The sequence below is a fragment of the Tamandua tetradactyla genome, chromosome 5, assembly GCF_023851605.1.
Source record: "Tamandua tetradactyla isolate mTamTet1 chromosome 5, mTamTet1.pri, whole genome shotgun sequence".
NCBI lineage: Eukaryota > Metazoa > Chordata > Mammalia > Pilosa > Myrmecophagidae > Tamandua > Tamandua tetradactyla.
Window position 1 is genome coordinate 128008471 of NC_135331.1, and position 22425 is coordinate 128030895.

General features: G+C 35.4%; 1 protein-coding gene across 1 annotated transcript in view; it reads left to right on the plus strand.

Annotated features, from left to right (window-relative positions):
* The window catches only part of RIMS1 (regulating synaptic membrane exocytosis 1), a 490334-nt gene that overhangs the window by 248363 nt on the left and 219546 nt on the right, over window positions 1-22425 (plus strand). The window contains exons 4-5 of the mRNA XM_077162224.1: window positions 15529-15869; window positions 19357-20222. Of these exons, the coding sequence (XP_077018339.1) occupies window positions 15529-15869; window positions 19357-20222 (1207 nt within the window). The remainder of the gene's footprint in view (window positions 1-15528; window positions 15870-19356; window positions 20223-22425) is intronic.

The window sequence follows — 22425 nt, forward strand, 5'->3', positions numbered from 1 at the left end:
GCACATTTCCTGAACATAAGGATATTTACTTTGTTTTTCCTTGTCTTTAATTGAGTGCTAGTCAAACATCTTGAATATGATTGTTTCAAACCATGAGCAGAAAAGCTTTACATTTCTTCATAGACCTATGGTTGGCAATGGTTTTTGGAGGAAGAAAGTCACTTTAGAGAACTAGGATGTGAAGTGAGCCCTATTCCTATTTCATTTTAAAAAGACATGCCAAAATAGGAAATTGCTTAAGTACATATTTTTAGGAAAAAGTACCATTTTTAATTGCTTATGGGAGCTACACCATAAAGGGATTCCAAAGCAAAATATCAAGGTAGTGCAATGTCTCAACCAGAGGGCCCTGTTATTTGAGAAGAGTAACCAATTTCAGAGAAGAGCCAATCTTTCTGGATTAGGGATGGAGTCAAGAGTCTGAGTGGAATGTGGAAATGCGACATGCAGAATTTCACAGTTCTGTAGAGAGAAGCTTCTGGTGACAGGAAGAGGAATGAATTATGATGAAACCTTGATGGTGAACCCAACATCTTGCCATCTTCCCATCCTGCTGTATTAATGATCAGCTGGTGTTCAATGCTGCCTATGGAGATAAAACTTCAGTTTCAACAGAGGATGGCTCCAGACTATTACAACAAAGGGGACTTACCTAATTTTCCCATCACAGCTATTGCCTCTTCTACATTATAGTCTTTGTACATCTTGCTGCTAGAATCATGGCATTTCAACAACCAAAGACACATTACTGGATAAGCCCTATTACTTGAATGAAAACTCTGAGCTATTTACAGCCTTTGATAATAAAAGAAGAGCTGATGCATCCTGGAAATAGTGAGAAAAAAGATTGGAAAAAGTGAAGAAAGGGAAGGTCAGATATAACTAAAAATACTTGTGTTCTGGGTCTCAGTTTCTGGGAACAAATTCATGAATGTTCGGTGTCTTCTACTGCAGCATTGATACCTTCCAGTATTCCTGATATGACAAAGCATCCAAGCCCATATGGCAAAAATAGGGAAAAAAAATCAAGTCATTGCACATATATTAAGTGTCATTCAATTAGTTGGTCATTAATGAGATGGTTTACTTTAATGCCATATGCATTTTTATCATGGTTTATAATTCAGAATTACTTCTAAGCAATTGATCAGTGGTCTTGAATTTCAGAAAAGTAGCTAATATGCATTCTCTGTAAGAGAATAAAGGAGGAGGAGATAAATTTGCTTGGCATAGTAGGAGTTTGAAATTACTACTCCCAAAGGGGTATCTCCTGTTCTCATGAAGTGTCAGGAGATGGTATGATTCAGACGTTGAAATTTGGAACAGGAAGATTTTTCTCATGTTTATGAATAAGCATTGAAGATTTAACTCCCATGGCCTTACTAATCATAAATGTGTTTTATTGTATAAAAATCTCTCAAGCTATCATAGTCAAAGTTGTTCACTTTATAGATGAGCTATCTCATCCTAATTTATAGGTAACAGAAGTAAACGAAAATAGGTGGTAACTACCTATTTTAGTACCTATTTTAACTACCTGTTTTACTTAGTTCATTACTGTTTACATGTCTCATTTCCTCAAGTCTGACCTTTTTGCTTTCCTTTCCATTCTGCTTTTCAGGCGTCAGTTCATGCAATTGTCCTCAAATTGAGGACATCAGCTCTGGTGAAGGGTCACAGTATACATAGTATATTGTTGCCATTTGAAACTCTTTTCTTCTTTTTTTATCTTTAGAAACCTAATAATCATACCCAGAATCATTGTTATAAATTGGTTCAGGTGGACTTGGGTGACAGTTAAAAAAGTAATTCAAGTCATTTTGGTATAGGATTTCTGAAAGCACGTAAGGACTTAGAGTTGAAAAGGCATATATTCTATGTTAATGGAAAAGTAACCAATTGAGTCAGGATAGAAGTCAAAAGAAATGATATCAGAAGTTAAAAATTATGAAGACAGCTTCTTGAACGGTGTTCCAATTTTCTATGAGCCCCTTCATCACAAAATTCTCATATTATTGTGCTGAAAATATTCTGTATGGGGGAGAAAAACATGTAGTCCTGATCATCTGAACTATATTTGGTGTCTCTTCCTGTTGATAAATTCTTCCTTATCTCAGATACTAATCCCTGACAATGCAATATGGGTTTATTGTTCCTAATCCTTTCTTTACTATAACCAAGGAGAGCAATACTCTCTCATTTTCTGTCTCTCTCTATCTCCCCTCCCCTTTGCATGTGTATGGGTGTGTGTTTGTGTGTGTGATAAAAACATTACATAAAGGACTTTTTAACTTAAGAGTGCATAGCGTGGGTTGCGTGGAAAATGCTCATTTATAGACCCTATATTTTGTTTTTAAATATTTTTGTAGCACTTAATTTGTTCCATATTAAGCATTGTTCCAAGTACTTTACAACTGTTGATCCATTTAATTCTTACAAAAATCCTGTGAGGAAGGTGCCATCATTATGCTGATATTACAGACAAGGAAACTGAGGTACATAGAGTTTGGGTAATTTGTCCTAGATCACAACTGGTAATGGAGAGAGGTAGATTTTAGCTACTATGCTATGTTCTTTCCATTAAGTCTTCTGCATGCTTTTTCAAAACATCTTTAATGTATTTTATATGGTTCTTTTTCTAACTCTACCACCAGCTTTGGATTTATAGCACAGATTTTCCTTAGGTCCCTGTACAGTGCATATCTACCATGTGTATATGCCTGTGTGTGCATGCATAAATGCGTGAGTGTGCACTTGTGAGTATGCATCAATATTGTCACAGCATTCATGGAGATAACTGTCATTAGTTGAAACTTAAATGAGGAGACAAGGCATACGTATTTAAAAAAAAATACTCCTAACTAAATGAATTGTGAGACCCTTGACAATTTGTAACTTCCCTGAATGACTTGACTTCTCTGTAAGATTAGGGAGTTGGATTTGTTGATATTATTTGCATGTCTATTCTAGACTTGGATCAGGGTATATGTTGATTTCTAAAATAGCCAGTAATGATATTTCTCCTGAGCACAGGGAATGCCCTGGACATTTAAAACAATCCCATACCAAGAATTTAATACCTTCCAAGATTACAGGAACTACAAAAGCATATTATTCTCATGACAACATATATTAAAAAAATAAATGAAGAATTTACATGACCACTCTCCAATCTTAATGAATCCCACAAATATTGAAGCAAATGATATATAAATTTATCACACTAACTTATGCAACACAATCAGGGTCTACATTATTATATGATTTAACCCATCGGATCAGACCAGGTGCAACACACCTGTAGTCGAACAAGACTGGATTTATGTATTTGCTTGCACCAAGGGAGAACATTCCAGAGGAACCTTAGAGATGATTCTGAGGAGGGGCTAGGGAAAATGGGCCATTGTCTTGATACTAGATTACTGAGGATTAGGGATGGGGCCTGTCCATAAGTAATGCTATTTCCTCAACAAATATGTTATTTTGGAAAATCTGATGAGTGAAACAAACAGTTGCTCTTATATGTTTGTTTGTACAGGTCGTTGTAATGCCACAGAAATTTTTACTTTCAAAGGTTCAAATTTTGTAATGTATAAGGCATGAAAATACATAATTTGTCTGCATGCCTACTACATGTAAGGTGAAAGAGCAAACACTATTGAGAACATAATTCTCACCTAATGAAGGAGCAAAATCAATAATAAACTTGGATGTGCAAATGATGTACTACTTCCTAATATTTTTGCTGCGCCATGCCATGAATTATCTCTGCTTTGCAAACTGCTTGATACCTGGAAAGAAAAAACACATATATGTACATATACGTATACATTATAGAATATCTAAAAATTTGCAAATTGGGTTGATAATTGTAGGTGGAAAGAGTTACATAGTTTACAAAAAGCAGCAGCTTTCCCTTTTCTTTTCTGCTGGAGGTTTTTTGGTTTCTCCTGGAGGCAGTGTAATGCTGTGCTTATTGATGAACTGACTAATTAAATATAACTGTATGTAATACACAATTATAAAGTGTAAAGGAAGAAACAATTTGACAGAAATTTACTGAGCATAAATTATGCCTCAGGCAAAGGGTGGCTGTTCTATAAGACAAAAAGAAGAGGAGAAAGACCTCCCATTTGCAAGGAGCTGCAGCTTAATAGAGATAGCAATAACAAATAGCTAGAGACTGTTACAACTGCAAAAGTAATAATAAAAACACACTGTGAGAAGTTAACAAAGGAGAAAGCATCTGGGGGATTGATTCATGTGAAAATTTTTACATGTGTAAACATTCATCTACATGTAAATAAGCATTTTATTAATTTACAATCATTGAAATAAATTATGTGACTATAACCAGAAAATTCAGGGCACATAGTCTCTGTAAATCTAAGTTAACTTAGTTTTTTGTTTTTGTTTTTTTTAATAACAGATAAGAGTCATCTGCCTGACTAATAGAGAAATGACTGTGCAATTGATCTGGTAGCACTAATGCTGTAGAAATGCAAAAATGCAATCTGCCTGATTTTACATAGAGATCATGGAGTATAAATATAGTGTTAAATCTCTGACTTAATTTTTTTTTCTTTTTCAACATCATCTTGGTTCTTCTTGGCCTTTTGCATTCCTTTAATAATTTTAGAATCATCTTGAACATTTTCAGAAAAACTTGCTTTTTTATTGTGGGGGTGGGGTATAGCAGATTTAGAGTATTTGGGGGGCCACATCTTTTCACATTTATTATCCTGCAGTTATTGAGTATAGTTCTATTTATATTTATTAGTTAGGTTAAATTTTCTTCAACTTTTTAACATCCTTACTGATATTTTCTTCTGTGTGTCCTGTCAGTTACTAAGAGATATGTTGGAAACCCCAACTATACTAGTGGTTTGTCTGTTTTTATTTGTCAAAAGTTATTCTTTTTGTATGTTAAGGCTATGCTATTAGTGCACATAAAATTACAATTTAGAATGAAATTCCCATTTTTATCTCTAGGAAGTTTTCTTGCATTAACTCCACTTGCCAGACATTAGTATAAACTATACTAGTTTTCTTCTGGTTAGTGTTTACATTATATTTCTTTTCCTCTCTCTTTAATTTTTCTGTAACCTTATATTCAAGGAGTATATCTTCTATTTAGCAAAGAGTTGGGATTAGGTTTATATTTTAAAACAGCAGTCTGATGATTTTTTTTCCCAATTGAAGTATTCAGTTTGTTTATATCCTATATAAGAGGTACTATACTCCTTTCTAAATTTGTATTAAAATTTTCTGTTACATAATGTTATCTAGTTTATTCTTTTATTAACTTCTTTTGAATTAATTACATTTAGCATTCCACTAGCTTGTTAGTAATGCATTATATTACTATTCTTTGCTACTTGCTGTGATAAAATTGTAAATTATTAATGTTTCTTTGAGCTTGCATATTCTCTGATATTTTCTTTGTAGTTACCACGGAGCTTCATCCTAAATCTATAACAATTCATCTGCTTTGACACCAGTTTAGCATCAAGTGTATACACAAATAAGTCTGTATACTCCTCAGATCCTTTTTATGTAGTTCTTATAACAAATTATAGGTTTATAAATTATGAATCTGAAACCGCTGATTTATCATTACATTTTATGCATTTTTCTTTAGGATCCTGTAGGAAGTAAAAAATGGAGTTACAAACCAAAATCACAATAGCACTGGCATTTATATTTTTTTCACATCGTTATTCTCACCAAATATCTTTATTATTTTGGAAGTCTGAGATTTTTTAGACATTTCTCTATTTCATCCAAGTTATTGAGTTTATTGGCATAAATTGTTTTCAATATTTCCTTTTGTACTTTTAATGAATCTAAGATTACTAGTGCTATGCTCTTTTTTGATAATTGTACTTTTATTATTTCTCTTGATCAATCAAGTGGAGGGCTTATAAATTTCATTAATATTTTCAAAGGACCAATTTGCAGTTTCATTGATTTTGTTCATTTAGTCTTTCATGGATTTCTGCTCTTACCTTTTATTTTTTTTCCTAACTTGCATAAATTTTGTTCTTTTTCTAAAGGTGGAAACTGAGATCATTGATTTTATCATTGTTTCTTTTTTTCCAATGGAACTTTTGAAGATAAAATTTTCCCTCCAAGAAATGCTTTAGTTGCATCTCACAAATTTTGTATTTGTATTTTTACTATTACTCAGATCAAAATACATTTTAATTTCCTTTTTTATTTCTTTGACTGTCGCATATTTTTGTTTCTGATGTCTAACTATATCCCCTTCTTTAGATACAACCCATATCTAAATGGATTATATAAATTTTGTAACATTTGCAGGTTGGATATGGACTGAAACTTAAGCGGATATAGTTAGAAAACTGGGATAAATTCTAGGAACTGTGTGATGTTCATACACTGGAGTATGGAGTATATGTTAGAAGTGAGTGATGATAAAGTTGGAAAAGTAAGCAAGGGCTACACAGCATATTAAATAAAGGGGTTTTAATCTTACCTTGAATATAGTGAGTGATTTTGTAAAATTTAAACTTTGAAAGATCTAGAAATGTTATGGAGAATTTACTGTAGGGGCAACAAAAGAGTCAGGGAAGTCAGTTAGGGTATCAGTATAGACATCCTGGTAGAAAGAGATGATGACCTCAAAAAGACCATATAATGGGAATAGACAGAAGAAGCAAATTAGAATCATGGTATACAGAAATCAGAATTAAGAAGTTTTGGTGAAGTTTTAAGTAAGAGGGCATGCTAGACCCAATCACAGGTTAATGGCTTGGGTTACAGTGTAAGAACTATTACTGTTAACTGAGGCAGATAATACAGGATTACAGCAAGTTTTGTGGGAAATATGCCCATCTCTGTTTTAGGTGTTTAAAATTTGAGCCTCCTGTGACATTTGAGAGGGCATCTGGTATTAAAAAAGGGTATACGGATTTGGATATCTTACAAGGTATCTGAGTGAGAGATTATTATATTAGAGTCAAAGTTTGAGTTCAAAATAATACATTGGGCTACAAAATAAAATATTTAAATATATTTTTATTTTAATTTCATTTTTCAAAATTTGTATTTTTCCTGATTTATAATGCATATAATGTATTGCATTTATAAATTTAAACAAATATCCACCTATCATATAAGCCTGCTAAAATATTTTTTCCGAGGGGGTTAGTGATCAAAATGTGTATAGACCTTATTTACATCATCTATGGAGCCTATTACAATAAGAAATACAGAGGAACAAGAACGGAGACCACTGTAATATCAACATCTGATAAGAGTCAAGAAGGAAGCCCTTTGCCAGGAATGTGAAAAGAGGTGATGCAAGTAGGAAGAAGACCAAAACCAAAATTGTCATTGAAACCTAGAAACCTAAAAAGAGTGGTGGTAATGAAGTCCAAATACTCAAAAAAAAAAAAGCCCAGAAGAGAGGGCTAAAAAGTACCTGTAAGTAGAATTGGCATTATGGAAAGGATCATTAATGTTTTTAAAAGATACTTAAATGTAATTATGTCATGGAAGATGTCAAAGAGGTGAAAATAAATGGGGTATGAGAAAGTGGAGAGTGTATGAATTGAGAATTATCTAAGTAGCTTGATTTTGAAAAAGAGAGGGAAAGAAGTGGGCAGAAAGGAAATAGGCTTATTGGAAAACTTTTACTGTACTGGAAGAAAAGTCTTCATTATTTTATGTGCTATCATGCTTATACGTCAAGAAGGAAAGACCAAAAGAGAATGCAAGGTTGAGGACCCTTGGCAGTAAAGGTATCAGTAATGAAGTGAAGCCTTCCAGGGGAGAAGGGATGGGATCCATAGTGTAGGTAAAGTATTGATGTTTGATGATTGGATAAACCCTTATAATGTGAGACATGCAGTAGAGGATTGGAATCATTGTACATTCAGATGCTGCTAAAAAGAAGAGATTCTCAGATTGGATAAAAAATTAAACACAGTTATATGCTATTTGTAAGATGAACTACACCTTCTACAAAGTGACACACACAAAAAGATAAAATAAAGAGATGGGGAAACATATCTGGTGAAGGTGATCTAGAAGAGAGTAAAAATAGTAATAATAGAATTCAGTTCCAAAGATTCCACAACTGATTCCCTGCATTTTATTTTCAACCCAGCAACCAGAGGGGTCCTTATAAACCCGAGATACATTATGCTACATTTCTTTGCAAAATCCTCCAATCGCTCTTCATTTTCATCATAAAAGCCAGTCTTTCTGTGGCTCACAGAAACCTACTATTTTCTCAGACTATTAACCCCTGAAGTCTACCCAGACTTCAGCCACACCAACGGATGGCTGCTTCTTGAAACCACCAGGCATAAGCTCCTGCAGGGCTTTTTCACTTACTGTTCACTCTGACTGCAGTTCTTTCTTCCAGACTCTCTATATAGCTCTCACACAAATATCGCTTTCTTGGTAAAATCTTCCCTGACCAACGAACTTTAACTGTGCTTTAACCAAACGGAATGCCCTATCTCTCTTCACTTTTCATTTGTTCACACAGTATTCATCACCATCTCACATGCCATATTTTATTTATTAGTATGTTTTGTTTTTGCCTCTCTTCTTCCCCCTGGAACTTAAGTTCACTGAGGTGGGAATTTTTGTTTAAGTGTTGTATCCCTAGTGTCTAGAACAATGCCTAGCACATAACAGACATTCAGACTATTTGTTGAAATCAGAAATATATACAGAGAATGGCACTTTTTATTGGAAATAAAAGGCTTTTAATTAACTTTAATTTTAAGACATGTCACCAGTGGAGTTTTTATGGTATTGTTAATAATCATTAATATTTATTGAATGTTTACTGTGGGCCAAGCATAATTACATATATTATCACATTTAATTCTCACATAGAGCCTATGAAATCATTATTATTACTTCCCTATTTTGCAAAAGAGGAAACTATTTTGCAAGAGAACAGAGATCACACACTCCTTCCTAGGCAGCAGAGCAAAAAAATGGGAGAACAAAGGGTTCAGGTCCAGACAACCCACCTGCAAGGTCTGCTACCTTCACCATCGTTCAGTGTTCACTACTGCCTCTCACGTGCCATTTCCTATATAGAATGACGATAATAAAAATTTTAGACATTTACAGAGACAGACATAGCAGTACCACACCAGCCAATCTGTATTAAATCAAGTAAAAATGATGTAGATACTTTAGGTAATATAATCTAATTGGTATGCTTGATTTAATAAGTAAGGGCACATATATATTATGTCTCTACAGAAATAAAATATGATTTTCTTATTGGCTTCTTATGAAATGGATAGCCCACAAAAGATATTATATGTGTGATTGTAATATAATACAGACGATGATGACAGTTATTAGAAAGAATTAGTTATTTTTGGTTCTTACTGTTTGCTGGGCACTCTACTAAGCAATTTAGGTGGATTGTCTTATTTATTCCTCAAAACAACTTGGTGAAGTAGGAACTAATATTATCCACAGCATATGGATAAAAGCACTGAGTCTTAGGGAGACTATGCAAATTTAGTTTGAGTAAGTAGCAAGTAAGTGTAGGATCTCAGATTAGAACCTATCTGGTTTAACATTAGAGGATATATTCATCTTTGGAGGTTAATGGTGAAGGGAAGAACTATCCTCTAAGATATGTTGAGACAATTAGCTATTAGGAAGAAAACTCAGTGTAGATCCATATTTCTTTGGATCAAGGAGTACATTTTTAAATGTTCAACATATAAATAGTGGGTGAACTTAGAAGTGGATATTTATCATAGCACTTTCTGAGCTACAGAACAATAAATTATACTATATAGAAATGAAAACCACCTTCATGCCAACAAACAAAAATAATCAACATTGCAAGTGAAAAAATAAGAAAACTATTTATATCAAATGGTTAATCAATCAAGTTTAAGTGGTAGGAAAATATATTAATCCAATTCTATATTTGCAAAAGACAAAAGACACAGACATTTTAAATGCTGATGAACATATGGTAAACATTTGGACCAATGTTCATCCTCGTTAGTACAATTAAATGGATACAAATTTATACCAATTAATGTTAATAAATGATCATAGACATGCCATTTGATTTTAATCAAATGATAAAGCTAAAAGATGAAATACATAATTATACATAAACTATATAACTGTATATAACTATGCATATATAGATAAAAGATGATATAGAAAGAGGGGTTTATAATAAAGTGTAAGGTCCTCTGCCTCTTGCTCCCCACCTGCAATCTATTCACTAGAGACAAAATGCTCTTAGCCATTTATGTTTAGGGTTAAGAAACTTTGTTTACAGTCCATGGACTCGTTCTATGACAGGCAAGGATAAGGTTCATTTAGGCACCCTTCCGTCCTCCCACTTACATCATTGTTTTTATTTCCTCTATGGCTCACTTCTGCAACTTGAAGTTCACACAGGTATTTTTACCGAGATCCTAGTAGTGGGCTCATGTAATGCTTCCTGGACTCTGAGTCCAATGTCAGAACCACTGTTCTACCCAATTCAAGACAGTTCTTAACTCAAATGCAAGTGGATATTCCCTTTAGCCAAATTTCTTTATCCTGTAAGTTTTTTAATGCTCTAAATTACACTGTGTGTTTTGTCAGGTTTCTTTTCATTGTTTCTGGGATTGTTTGCCTTTTTTCTTGTTTATTGATTTTCATTTCTGGAGCCCTCACTCTTGAGCTTCCATCCTCAAGCTTCCAGTTCCTCTAAAGAGCTTTCTGAAGAAGGCTCTTCGTTCTGGGACTTTCCTTACCTCTTCTGCAAAGAACTCTTTGCTTCTTGGATATTATTTCATTCTCTTTCTTGATGGACTTTGTTTTTCTGGTGGGATATGTGATTGATACATTTCCCAAGTTCTTCCAAATTCTTGAAATAGCTTATAATGCCTTCATGCTTGATTGATGGGTTGCCATATACACAGAATTGCAGGCCCCAAATAATTTCTCCTAAAATGTTGAAATATTTCTCCCTTATAGTCAAACATCCAATATTGCTTATAGGTCTGATGTTATTCTGTTTATTGTTTCTGCATATTTACAAAAATGGAAGTGTAATAATTTTTTTTAAGTACTGTATTAAAGCCAATTAAAAATTTTATATATAAAAATCTAGAATGAAAATTAATCATAGAATATGTTTTGTATTTATTAAGTCTTTATGCTTATTCTTATTCTCCATAATACTGAATACCTCAGATGAATTCTTATAAAAAGGATATTGCATTAATATAATAATTCTATACTTCACTGTTATGGATTACATCAGAAATATTATCAAGAATAAATCTGAAGTTCATTTCTTTTGCTCTGTGTGTCTGGGCCTGTAAACATTTCATGTGAAATCACATATATAGTATTTCTTCCACCTGAATACAATTTTTCTGCCAAACTCAGTTTTAGATTTCTCTCTCTCTCTCTCTCTCTCTCTCTCTCTATATATATATATATATATATATATATATACACACACACACACACACACACAATTGAAAGTGTTGCAATTTTATTTCTCTGGGTAAAAATTCCTGCAGGTTTTATAAAATGGTCTACTGAATATTGATTAAGGATTCGTGAAGTGGAAAATCTGAATATAAAACATTGTTAGAGCAAAGGTCAGAATAAAATTTTCAATTGTTCTTCATTTTTCTGATGTAAGTCATGGAGTTTCAGAAGCTATGTTAGATTGCAATAATCTTTCATTTGAGTTTGTATTTGATGGCTTAACATCTGTGAATTGTTAAGATAAGTTATGACACAGACTTGCTCTAGTTTAGTTTGGAACACATCCCAGGATATTTCATCAAGGTCTAATTCCCACAGGGTGCAATCTCTAAAGGATGTGTGTGTGTGTGTGCGCGCGCGCACGCGCATGTGCTTGTGCATGTGTGTTTTAAATAAATAGCAATTTTGTAGAAATAGCCATGTGTTAGCATCTTTAAAAAGAAACCTGTTAAGGAAGGCTCTTACTCCACTTTTGTATTATCTGTAACTCCAGGCAAGCCTGATACTTCATATTAAATTCAAAGAGAGAACTTTAAACTTACATAATAGTACTGCTTCTTCAGGAGTATTTGGCCATCTTTATATATATACATGATGTTTGGTTGGACATATACAACTGTGTTGAAAGGTATAACAATAATATTTTTTTACAATCTCATATATTTTTATTTTACAATTTATTCAAGCAGTTTCTTCTATTTCAATGGTAAACATTGATATGAGTAACTTATATAGCCAAAAACAGAGATTGGGAGGTAGCATTTTTAAAAAATATTTTATTCTTTATTAGAGAAATGGTGGGTTTACAGAAAAATCCTGCATAAAATACAGGATTCCCACTTTCCATCCCACCACCAACACCTTGCATTGGTGTGGAACATTTGTTACAATTGATGGCACATTTTTAAATAATTGTATTATTAATTGAAGTCGGTGGCTTAATTGAGGTGTCACCATTTGTGTAGCATAATTCCATGCTTTTGAAAAATTCTGTTTGCATATATATAATCTAACATTTCTTATAGTCCTATTCAGATAAACATTTCAGTGCTGTTAATTGCACTCACCATGTTGGCTGCCATCACTACCACCCATTATTAAAACATTTCCAACGTTCCAAATTAGAACCCTGTACATTTTAAGCCTTAACTACTAGGTTAATTATCAAGAGTAAATCTAAGGCTCATTTCTTTTGTTCTGTGTATCTGGGCCTGTAAACATTTCATGTGAAGCCAGGTATACAGTATTTCTCCTACCTGAATACAATTTTTCTGCCAGACTCAGTTTTATCCATGGATAAACGATTATCCATAGATAATCTAGGATATAGATTATCAGGGGATGGGATAGGGATAGGGAAAGGAGGGAGCATTTAAATAAAAATAACTTTTAACTTTTTATAGTTAATTTTCCATTTTCTAATTGAAGAAGAGATTGACCACACTCATATTTTATTGTACAATACAAAATACTGTGATACACATGGAAATATTTGAAATTAAAGAATATTTTTATTAAATATTAAAAATAGACAAAAGTAATATATTTAAAATATTATTTATAACAGCTATGCTACTGAAGAAACTGGAATTTAAAGTAAATGAGCCATAATATCTTACTGTAATTAATTATAATATATTTAATGATTTTTATCACTCCTGTAGCAATTCTGCACATATTCAAATTCGGAAATTGCCCAAGTCTAGTAATTTTTCTTTGATATGTTCTACAACATTAAAAATACTAACCTTAAAATAGGATTGTGATGTCAATTTTCTATAAAATATTCAGTTGTATGACATAGTGAAGAGTCTTTTCCCTTCTATCAGGATTTTTATGCACCTCTCAGTTTCTTTTATTCAGCATAACTCATTTAGCACCTTTGTAATAATTATAACTGTTATTGTTTTTCTTTATTATTTTAAATTACATGTATTTTCATTCCTAAATATGATTTAATATTTTTGTAGTAAAGATGTGCTTTTGATGATAAGCAGTATTTTGCTTATTATTAGCTTAATGAATACAAATTTAGTATATACTTAGTTGATATTAAATAGGCAAAGTTTCATATCATTTTTCTTAAACTACATGATTCTTATTACTGTCTTGTCAGCTAAATAGCTAACTAAATAAGAAATATCTTACCTCTCCCCATCCAGGGTTCTGGATGGATGAGACCCAGTAGTTCACTGAAGTCCTGGCCCTGAGGTATTATCCTTCATAAAGTTATCCTCAATTGTCCGTATTCAAACAATCAAGACTTCTGAGGGATCTTGTTTATGAAGGCAAAGAGATGGTAATACATTGTGCAAAAATGTAGCCTTATTTGGCTAGCACCTTAAATTGATGTCACATTCCACTGAACCATACATAGGCTTATGAAATAAACTGACCATCATGTTTAATATCTTAGTAAATGGGAATTTTGTAAAATCAATTAGAATAAATTGCATAGATGTATACCTAACTGCTTTTTTCTTCATGGGCAGGCACCGGGAATTGAACCCGGGTCTCCTGCATGGCAAGTGAAAACTCTGCCACTGTGCCACCATTGCCTGAACTGCTTTTTGAACCTAGTGCACTTCATTTTATGACCTGAGGAAGTCTAAAGGAATGAAGTAGCAAATATTTCTGTTAAGTCTTAGTTTTTCCTATATTATTAATTTCTTAGAGTTTTCTTGCTTGGAAAACAGCATTTCTTACTATTTACCTGCAATATTTTCCTTTTTAAAACATTTGCATTTCTCCCTTTATTTCTTATTGTCTTATTAGCTTTTACTTTGTTTTATTCTAAGGTTATAATTTTCTTCCTATCCATCTGAATATTTTCAGTAGTACATTTTCTCCTTTACCAACCAAACAATGCTTCTTTTATTTTCTCATATTTCATACTTAATGCATCCAGGATTTACTCATTTTTTTTGCAATAATCTGAGTAATTGTTAATGGTGTCAGTATTTGTGAAAATGAGGGTCTAGAATTTGGTAATGACCCTTTCCTAGGCACATTGTTTCTGAAGTACAAAGACAAACTGAAGTGCATTTAGGGGAAGCAACCAAGGAAAGGGAGGTGAAGCCACATCAGAAAGAAGCATAGGTACTAGGGATATTTGAAGAGAAAGCTCATGGGACCCTACACTTCTCTTTGCTCTGTGAATGTTCTTCTGTTATTATTATTATTCATTATTTTTGTTATTATCATCATTCTCATTATTATATACATTTTAAGTGTCACTAAGAGAAGAGCTGATATATAGATTTATTTTGAGCAGTGATATGCCATATAATTTATTACTTTATATGTTTCGAAATTACTGTTCCAAAATAATTCTCCTAGTGGAAGCATACATTGGAGTAATCACATATGAATTAATCTACCCTCAGGATTATTGCTTTCATAAATATGTACATAGAAAATTACATTTTGTAGCATAACATAAGCTTGAGGTAGCATATTACTAATAAATTTGAGAAAATATGCCGATTGCTTTTTTGTTGTTGTTTGTTTCATATGAATATCTTTTAATACTGGTTTTAATAATGGATGATTTTTGAGCAAATATCTTCTAAATCTCTTGCTCCCCTAAGGTTTAAATACATAAATATTAATTCTATGGCTCTTACAACATTTGTTGTTTTCTATTCAATCAACTACTCTACTTGGAAGATTTTTACTAACATGTTAAATAAAACTTTTAGAATCATTTAAACAAAGTATGACTTTGTAAAGGGAATCTCAGGATGCTAGAATTAGAATTTGAATGCCAAGAAAACTAATCTGCTCTGGTTGCTCAGAGGCACCAAAGTTTCAGATGGGTCGCAGTTCAGGCATTCATTTGCTTGATTCTGACTTGTGCAAGGGTCATTTTCACATGCAAAAAATTTGCAAGCATATATATGGAGATGACAGTCACTTTTGTTTCCTTAGAGGGTACTTTACTGTTTGAAAATAAAATTATTTCCAAATAGCATAGATAATTTATATTGTTCTCTTTTCCTCAAATAGATTATGTGGGTATGCAATTTATGTCGAAAGCAACAAGAAATCTTAACCAAATCTGGGGCGTGGTTCTTTGGAAGCGGCCCTCAGCAGCCGAGTCAGGATGGAACCCTCAGTGATACAACTACAGGTGCTGGTTCTGAGGTACCAAGAGAAAAGAAAGCACGACTGCAAGAGCGCTCGAGGTCTCAGACACCCCTGAGCACAGCAGCTGCCTCTTTCCAGGATATGGCTCCTCCCAGCACACAGCCAGACAGCAGCAAAGGGGCTGAGCCCTCACAGCAAGCCATGGGGCCCGAACAGAAGCAGGCTCCATCCAGGTCTAGAAGTGAGCCTCCAAGGGAGAGGTAATAGTTCATTAAACCCCCAAGCAAAATGCAAGGCCTTGTTTTGAGAGCAAATCCATTTGTAAGAATTTAACTTCTATAAACAAGAATATGTGGAAGTAATACTTTTAAAGTCCTACATCGAAGGCAACAACAGGTTTAAGGTGCTCTATTTCTAGAGTGCATTGTTCTGTAGGGGACCTTTGTAGAAGAGCTTTTTTTTTTCCATGTGTGCACGAATGTAAGCATAAGCTGAATTCACCAGACTGAACTACTAACCTCCAACCTTGAATGCTCTCAGATCATTTATTCATTTATAGAATTAGTTTTTTTAATTAAAAGTATGCCCTGAAAGAATATGGTGGGGGAACCTGACCAGGCAGAAGGGATGTTGGGTGCATCAGAGAAGCCTTCTTTGAGAACATTGTTTGTGGCTGAGCTCTGAAGGTTGACTCAGAATTAACCAGGTGATGCACAGGGTGGATGCTCCAGGTATGTGCACAAAGGTCTCACTAGACCTTTTGGCCAGATTGAAATTTATAGATTTTATCCTAGGAATGATGGGGAGCAATTGAAGATTGTAAGCATTTGGATAGCATGATCAGATAATTTACCTCATTTAAGTAATTTATTTATTTAAAAAATGCATTCATGACTAGACATAATGCTATGCACTGGGAGGCATGTTAACAAGGAGGAAGTAGACCTTGTCTTCATAAAGCTTAGAGTTTGAGCTTCAACTTAGCCTGTTAGGGCCTAGAGTATGCTTGGCTGTTTTGCCTGGGTAATCCTTACCTATCCTACTCATTGGGGAGAGGGAGGTAGGCTCCAGGGAAGGCTATTGCTCCTCCTTTAAAATAAAGCACATAGGTGCAAGGGTATCTCAGAAATCTCACCTGCCATGCAGCATACCTGGGTTTGATTCGCAGTTCTTACACCCCCCCCAAAAAAAAAAGTGATAAAAAAATAAATTAAGTTCATATCCAAGGTCTTCAAAGTTAAAGGCCTTGATTCCAGGCCCAATGCTCCCACAATAGGCAGGAACAACCTACCTTACAGGTTGTGGTAGAGATTAAGTGAGAACATGTATAGTGTGTGTAGGAAGGAAACTGGGACATAGTAGATGGTCAATGAACACAGCTATTATGCAAGCCAGTAATAATGTGCTTACTGTATGCAAACACTGTGTGTCAGGTACCAGAAGATATAAAGATGATTAGGACGTAATCCCTTTTCTCATGATATCCTAGGGAAGAAACCACGCAATACCCTAGACAAGTAATTGCAATAGCAGGTATCAAAGCTACAAAAATACATAAAGCACTATGGAAGCCCCAAGAAAGAAAAGGCAGATTCTGAGCTAAGTTTTGTAGGCTATCTGGGCGTTGCACACGTAGACAGGGGAGGACATTCTATGAAAAATGAGTGTATCTCAGTAGCAAGAGGGTAGAAAGGAGAATGGAGTTACCTCAGTGGAGGTAGAATTCATAGTATTTGGTGACAAACTGCTGTGGTGAAAAGAGAAAAAAATGTTGAAGGAGTAGTTTAGAACAGGTCTTTAGATGATTTCTTCAAGATAGAAAATTTGGAGTCATCATGTTTCTACAGAGAAATGAGTCCTGTTTTGACATATGGTAAAAACTTACAAATAATTTAAGAATGAGTTTTGAGAAGAGGCTTCTGTTTTGACATTTTTGATGAACTTTGAAGAAGATTGATAGGGGAAATGCCCCTAGTGATTAATACATAATGAAGAAATTAATGAGGATGTTGGAGGCATAGGTGAAGAAAAAGAAAGATATGGGTGGGAGATGTAAGAGATTGAACAACATCAAGGAGAAACCAGATTGGAAGAAGAACAGTTTATTTTGAAATATTGAGGAATTCTCGATCATATTTTATACAATGAACACAAACTAGTGGAAATAGAAAAATTAAAAGATGAGGTGAGAAAGGGTATGGTAAGGGAAGCAAAGAATCAGAGTAGACTGGAGAACCTTCCATTTGCATAATATTCTACCCTTTCGTAAAGCATTTTCACAGATGGCATCTCCTCTAATCGTCATATGAACTCTGCAAGGTGAGCTTTATTTATAAGCATTTCAGAAAAAGTAATTTCTGGCTGAATATACACTTCTAATAAAGGGCTATTAAATATTTGAAGTACAATCATCACATATCTTTATGAAAACTATTTTTGGGTAATATGTGTTCATATTAGACCCCTTACATTGTAAAAAAGCAATGCCGCACTTGCAAAATCTCCCTTAGTCCAAATCCCTTTCACTTCACAGGGACAAAGTGATCTAAATACTTCATATAGAATTTACCATGCTCTGTTATCCTTTCCCATGCCATTTGAAACCCCAGCTTCTCCTAACTTGTATTTTTTTCCTCCTGATTTTGTGATATCTGCTTTTGGACTTTTAATCTATGATCCCTCTGACCCGTCCTCCCTATGGACCTCAGGATTCCAAAGAGCCTTTGGGCTCTTTGTCTACTAGATTATCTAGCACTGCGAACACTTACCAAGGCAACTACTTTGTGTAACTTCTGATAAAGTTGCTGGAACTTTAAAAAAAATCACCAGAAAGGGCCGGAATGGGCAATTGAATAATGCACCTGCAGGACTCAGAGATTGCCAAACCCTTTATCTTAACAAGTGCCTTCAACAGCTGGGAGAGAAAAGTAGAACTTAGCACTGTTTTCTACTCATGAACTGTATTCTGAAGTAACATGCAGAGAGAGAGGCAGAAAGAGAAAGTGAAAAAGGAGAAGGAAAGGAAGGATGGAGGGAGGGACCGCTTGTAATGAGAATGAATAATTAAAAAAAATGAACATTTCTATTATTTTTGCCTGAGGAAGATAAAACAAAGGCCATTCCTCCCACACCCCACCCCATCCCTCCAAACCACCCCCTAAAAAGTGTTTGGGTACAGATGGTCTAGTTAAAATTACTTTTGTACTACTATTAAAGAAATGCTATTAGATTAGATTTCTGGAATTGATACATTTGAACTCACATTTATTTTAAATGTTTGAGATATAATAAAAGATTGCCAGTATATGTCGTACAGTTAAATATTAGGAATATGTTTAGTTTTGAATTATGTATATATTATCTTTTGCTTCTATATTATCTACCGTATTTTCACAAAAACATTTTATCTTTGAATCACACGTAGAGATTAACATAAAGCTTGTTATTTAACTAATTTTATTGATGCTAGAATTGATCTGGTTAATTAAGATTTTTTTTTAATGTGAAAAGTTTTTAAATCCCTGAATATATTATGAGGCAAAGGAGTAGAAATGTAGAAAGCTAATCAGATATACAGCCCCAAAGGAGGCTCTTTGCCATTTCGGTCTTTTAATTAGACATCGAATTGTAACTAATTATTTAAAAGAATTTAAATCTGGAGCGCGAAGAACAATTTTTTCTCAGGTCTGGTCTAATTTTTAATTTCATAAATTGCTCTCCTGCTTGACGTTCCTTTGTATCTCATAGAAAGAAGACTTCAGGAGTTTGTGAGCAGAACGGCAAAGGCGCCGTGAAGAGCGAGCGGAAACGCGTGCCAAAGTCTTCAGGGCAGCCCGGGGAAGGAGCCGGGGAAGAACGCGAGCGGAAAGAAAGGCGGGAAAGCCGAAGGCTTGAGAAAGGGCGGTCACAGGATTACTCCGATGTGCCGGAAAAACGTGCGGAGGGCAAAGCCGCGGATGACGAGAAGCAAAGGAAAGAGGAGGAATACCAAACCAGGTACCGCAGCGACCCGAACCTGGCGCGGTACCCGGTGAAGCCGCCTCCGGAGGAGCAGCAGATGCGCATGCACGCCCGGGTGTCCCGCGCGAGGCACGAGCGGCGCCACAGCGACGTGGCGCTCCCGCGCACCGAGGCGGGCGCCGGGCCGCCCGAGAGCAAGCCTGGCAAGCGCGCGCCGGCTGCCGCCAGGGCCTCGCCGCCGGACTCGCCGCGGGCCTACTCCACGGAGAGGACTGCGGAAGTCCGGGCGCCGGGTGCCAAGCCGCTCACGAACCACAGCCCGCCGGCGCCCAGGCATGGGCCTGTCCCTGCAGAAGGCCCGGAGCCCAAAGCCCAGGAGCCGCTCAGGAAGCAGAGTCGCCTGGATCCCAGCTCGGCCGTCCTCATTCGGAAGGCCAAGCGCGAGAAGGTGGAGACCATGCTGCGGAACGACTCGCTGAGCTCTGACCAGTCCGAGTCGGTGCGGCCGTCTCCGCCCAAACCGCACCGGTCCAAGAGGGGCAGCAAGCGGAGGCAGATGTCCGTGAGCAGCTCCGAGGAGGAGGGCGTGTCCACGCCCGAGTACACCAGCTGCGAGGATGTGGAGCTGGAGAGCGAGAGCGTCAGCGAGAAAGGTAAGGCAGGCGCACCCGGCCTGCGCAGCGGTGTCTGCGGTCCTGCACGTGTGCTAAGCTCAGGGTTGCCGCTTGGGTTGCTCTCGGACAGCCTCAGAGCAAATAGACAGTTTTATTAAAAAAAAAAAAAAAAAAAAAAAGTTGAGTTTTAAAACTCCAGTTTTGTACTCCAAGTCCCTGTCATTTTGGGAAATTCAGTATGTAGTCTTGTGCTTTTAAATTGCTGTGGCGGTGGGTTTGTCCGCAAAAAATAACTTACTTTCTAGAAAACCAAGACTGTGCCTGATAAAAGGAAACGCACATTCTTAAAGTTTTGGAACATTGAGGGCTGATTGCATGATAAACTGACTTTTTTTTTTTCTGTCTCACTATGTGCTGTATAATACGGTAGCCACTAGCCGTATGTAGCTATTCATTAATTAAAATTAAATAAAGCTAAAGATTCAGTTTCTCAGTCCCACTGACTGCTTCCGAGTACCTAAGAGCCACTGTCACAGAAAGTTACATTAGATAGCACTGGTCTGAAAAATTCTTCAATTTAAACTTAAAATTATGTTATTTGTTTTAAAGATTCTTCTCATTTTGCTACTGTTCACTCACATGTAAACTGCTCACGATTCTAAATTTCATGGTGGTGGTTATTGTTTGGTGGTAGTGGTGCGGTCCTTGTGTGCTGTATAGGAAAACAAATGAAAAACCTCATTCTGTCATTATTATTACTGCATCTCATCTTGCAGTAGCTGTCTTTGGAATGTAATATGTATGCGGGATCAGTTTGGCTCTTTTATGTTCTAATGGCATATTTTGAAATTGCCCATTGTCTAAGCTTTCAAAGGTCATGTAGTGCATAGATTCTCTTGACAGCCTTTCATGACTTAATGTTGTTTTGTAGACACATATATATTTTTTACCCTGAAGTAATAAAGTAAGCTTAAAATGTAAATGCATGTGCTTAATTGGTGTGCAAATAACTTGTTAGGGAGATGAGTGTGTGTATGTGTGTGTATAAAATGTATTCCCCCATTGCTTAAAGAAAGGGCTCTACACCTTTCTTATTGGATATGTTATAAACCACTTAGGCATGGAATCAGACTCGAATCTCAAAATTATTTACAGTAACAACAGGTGAAAGAAAATATGGCTAGTGGCCATGGAGGGGTGGAGCTGGTATGATGTGAGGAACTTGCTGCCATGGCATACTGTCTCCCCTCCTTGGGAATTATCATTCTAGGGGCCACAGTGACAGGAATGTAGAGACCTCTAAGATGGGGTTGAACCTCTGTGTGGAAACACAGGGGACATATGCCATCATCTGAGTCAGATAACCCTGTTTTCTCTTAGCTTGTAATTAATCTCATTCTCTAATAAATGTCTCTAATATACCCTATCAAAACAGTTGTCCTACTCTAATAATTTAATCAGTCTAACTTAGCATTTACAAATGAAACATTTAAGTATAAAGAACCTACATCATGTAAACATTTTCCTATTATAAACTTTGTTAGAAATTCCATAATATACAATAACAACTAATGATCTTAATGCCAAACACCACCATTGCCTACTGAGGGCTCTCTTGGGAATCAGCCGTGGTAATCCCCTGTCCTCTGTTACCTTGAACAAGTTACTTAACTTCAAAAAGTCTCAGTTATCATGGTGGCACCATGGAGGTAAGGATATCTGCCTCATAAGTTTGTTGAGTGTTTTGAATGAGATGACGTGTATATTATAGAATACTGATTTAGCATTCTTCCCCTCCCGATTTTGCCTGCAGTGCCAACACCATAGATAGCTAATATCACAATGAGGAAGACAAAATCACCCATATTTATAATATACACAGAACAGGTAAAAGATCTCGTTTTATATCTTATAGGTCCTAGTGGTATGAGAAGGGGAATAATGACGTGAGAAGGGATTTCTGAGGGTAGGGTGGATGCCATACTATTATTTCAAGGGCAGATGAAGATTATCCCCATGGAATAAAGTTTACAGAGCAGTGGGAGACAGAAATTAAAGTTGCAACAGAAATCTCATACATTTACTTGATCAATTTACCAGTTACACAAATAATGAAAACTTTTTTACACAAATAATGAAAACTTTTATTTTTTTATACAGGATCTGGCATATGGTAACTAGTTAATATATGCATGCTATTTTGGTCATTTATATTTTTATTCTTTTATTATTATGTTTAGTT